General features: G+C 34.9%; 1 protein-coding gene across 2 annotated transcripts in view; it reads left to right on the plus strand.

Annotated features, from left to right (window-relative positions):
- Positions 1-3468, plus strand: part of LOC107095156 (signal transducer and activator of transcription 5B-like) — a 47525-nt gene that overhangs the window by 22946 nt on the left and 21111 nt on the right. For both annotated transcript variants that reach the window (XM_015391142.1, XM_015391143.1), the window contains exons 3-5: positions 517-664; positions 965-1039; positions 3142-3304. In XM_015391142.1, coding sequence (XP_015246628.1) covers positions 517-664; positions 965-1039; positions 3142-3304 — 386 coding nt within the window. The remainder of the gene's footprint in view (positions 1-516; positions 665-964; positions 1040-3141; positions 3305-3468) is intronic.

Here is a 3468-nt window from a genome sequence, read left to right on the forward strand (position 1 = left end):
AATGTTTATTTTGGAATAAAGAGGTTAATATAAAAAATATTTTTTGTCCGATTCATCGATTAATCGAAAAAATAATCGACCGATTCATCGATTTTTAAAATAATCGTTAGTTGCAGCCCTAGCTTAGACCTTAATCTAAATATGGATTTTCAGCAGGACTTGGACATTTCTTATCACAGATCCTATCAATCTAACCTCCCTTAGCTTAAAATAGTTTGCAAATTAGAATTGGCTAAAAACAGTGGCCAAATGTTTTAAATATTTATAGGCATTCCTTCAAAAGTTTATAAACTCTGACTTTAGCTATGCTACAGCTATGGTTTACTAAAGGGCCCATTTACAAACAGAATTTATAAAAGATAAAATATTATTCTATTATTATTTTCACTTGGGAGTTATGCATTACTTTATGGTGGTTTAAATAAAAAAATTAACAATAATAATACATTTGGTGATTATTGTGACTATGGATTCCTTTAGTTCATTTTCTATCTGTGCATGTGTGTGTGTTCACAGGGATGAGTTTTCCCTAGGAAATGCCCATCAAGAGGAACCGGCAAAGGCTCGCATGAACCAGCTCCTCCATGTTTTGGCAATGGTTTCTGAGCAGAATGTTACCAATATAGTGGAAAGGATGAAACTGACGCATATAAGCAAGTACTTGGTGGGTAGATAATCAGACACCTGTTTGAAAAAGGAAAAAAAAAAAAAAGCTTTGCTGAGCATTTTTTGACCTGCAAAGACCAGTGAGAAATAAAAATGTAGTCATGGGAATTTTAAAGGTTTTTTCATTAGGAAATGTGCAAGAAGTTACTTGGTTTTCTTTAAGCATTATAGGAAAACTAAAATAATATGATATATAGTAGAATTAGATATAAGACATGCAAGGATTGGTCAGCTCGATGAAATTCTGTGAAACAAATGTTTTTTGGAGAGGAGTGATCGGAGCTTTATTTTCTTAAAGGTTTCTCGGCCACCTCTGGAGTTTGTTGTGATGATCAAAAATGTTCTAGAGGAGGAGAAGGCTCTCCTCAAAAAGGTAAGATTTTTTTTCTGTCACATTTTAAAGGCATATATTGACAGCTATGATCAGAAAATGACAGTGCTCTAATGTTTATTTTATTCAGTGGTGTGTCTTCTACTTCCTACCTAACTTGATAAAGTCTCTGTTTGGATATCTACTGGATTGGAAAGATTTTTTAAATTTTGTTTTATGCTTTCCTTATGTCTTCGTTGGGAAGTGTTTGACTCTGTGGGGCGGATTTCGAATGAGGTCTCTGTTCCAAGGGTTGATGATCAATTCAATTCCATCAATTCCTGTAAGCCGTAATGTTAAGGCTTCCATCTTTATCCATGTATACTAAAGGAAGTGTGTTGTTCTAGTCTCTCTGGTAAACTTGATGTTGTTGTATATAAACAGCGCCAACTGTTGGGGCTCAAAACATTTGATGGAGAGTAAAGTATATCAAATACTGAGTGTAGTACGATCAGAAATTCTTAGATCTCAGGTGCATTTGTTGTTAGACTGCATGGTAACAAATCCTTTATTTTATTGTGGCCTCTTTTCAGTGTTTTCTCTTATGGATAGGGCCATGTGGCTACACACATTTTAAGATGGTGCTTTCATTTCATTTTGCTGCACTGGGGCATGACAATGTTTTAGGTATGGTTTATTTTCATTAGTGGTTTTTACAGTTAAATTATTTGTATTGTCATTTGTCAGCTATTAATGTGATCTCCATGATGTTAAATTCAGGACTAAGAAATAAGGTTTGTGTGTTTTAGGGCCACCGTCCTATTTTAACAATTAAAGTTTATAGGAAAGTGCACTTAAGTCTAGAGACTGATGGTGTTGGAAATGTGTAAGGTTATTTTAGACTCTAAAGTTGGGTATTTACTGAAGGTGTATTAATTTAAACTTTACTGTGAATTTTGCAGTGTTGTGGTGTATCATTCAGATTCATGTCAGAGTTTCCACTGTGTGGAAGTAGCGGCCTAGTGGTCAGGGTATAGAGCTTGGATTCCTGAGATTCCTGCAGCCCTGCAGACTGCCACTCTGGCTCCCTGAGCAAAAACCCTGAGCCCCACAAGTGCTGTACAATGCCAGCCTACTGCTCCCCAAGTTAAATGCATAGAGGGAATTTCGTTTCTCTGTACTTATGACGTTGTGATGACAATAAGAAGATGAAACAATGAAACAAACAACACTGATTCCTCAGAGCATTGTAAAGTATATTTGTGATTTGGTCTGGATAACTAGGGCTAAGGGGTCATATTGTTTTCCAAATGTACTTAACTTAGTGAATTGAATTTTCTGGCATTTGCTTCGTACCAGTGGTCTGCAGAGATAACATAGAGCGTTAACATTTGGTAAATCCTTCTTTTGCTTATGTTTGCTTGGATTTGATGCGGTGTCATCAGCATATCTGAACCAGTGGCTCCATTTAAGGAATTCAAGGCTGTTTTTTCCACTTCCTCAATGCAGAGATTTGGCCACAATCACAGCACAGCACAGCCAAGCATGTCAATAAGTCAAGAACACATAGAGGTCCATCAAGGATTTATCTAAAATGGTCTGAAATCAGTCCCGTTGATAAGACTTACATCATAATGGAGTTGTATCCTTATTTGATCAAATGCAGTCCAGTGTCATCATAGAACTTTTAAATTGTCTCTTACAGATTAAATATCTACCAGTCTTGCTTGCACAAGGTTGTTAGTTGAAACTTTTTTTGTCCAAGCAAAGAAAAATTTTCTTTATTAGTCTTTTGCACATGCTGCATTTTTGTAAAGTTTGAGAAATACATTACAGCTGTATTAAAAGATATTTAAATTAATTTTTCAGATGAAATGATTAATTTGATGTTCAAACGTTAGTCCTGGTAGCAGCTCAGCTTTTATAAAAATTAAATCTTTGACTGTTTCTGCAGCCTAAAGATATGGTCTTAAAATGTTATAAATAAAACTGTCATATTTATTTCTAACATAAATGTTATATATACAACTGTTATAGTTGTTTTTATTTTCAAAACCATAATGTTTGTTTATATAGTAGTTTTAAGTTAAAAAATAAACTTGTGAAGTTTTTCTAAAGCTCTCCAGCTATCACCAAGTTAAATTAACACTATTCTGTTTCTGAAGCACAACTTCAAACCGAGGGGTCTTCAACATAAATTAAAAAGTCATGAAGAGGATATAAAGAAACTGATGAGCGATGTGGTTTTGGCCCAGTCAATCAGAAAAAGAAAGCATCAGCTCGAAGAAGAATACAACTGGGAGAAGCAAAACTATGAAACTTTGCAAGGTAAGAGTTGGTTCTGCAGTTGTTTAAAACTAAAAACATACTAATGCTCTCAGATAAAAGATACATTTGTGCATCATTTTCAATACCATTAAGTCCTTTCAACAACAGGCAAATATGTGTTTTGTGTAGGGATGGGGATCGAAACCCGGTTCCATCAAGGACCC

The sequence above is a fragment of the Cyprinodon variegatus genome, unplaced genomic scaffold (genome assembly GCF_000732505.1).
Source record: "Cyprinodon variegatus isolate N-32 unplaced genomic scaffold, C_variegatus-1.0 Scaffold526, whole genome shotgun sequence".
NCBI lineage: Eukaryota > Metazoa > Chordata > Actinopteri > Cyprinodontiformes > Cyprinodontidae > Cyprinodon > Cyprinodon variegatus.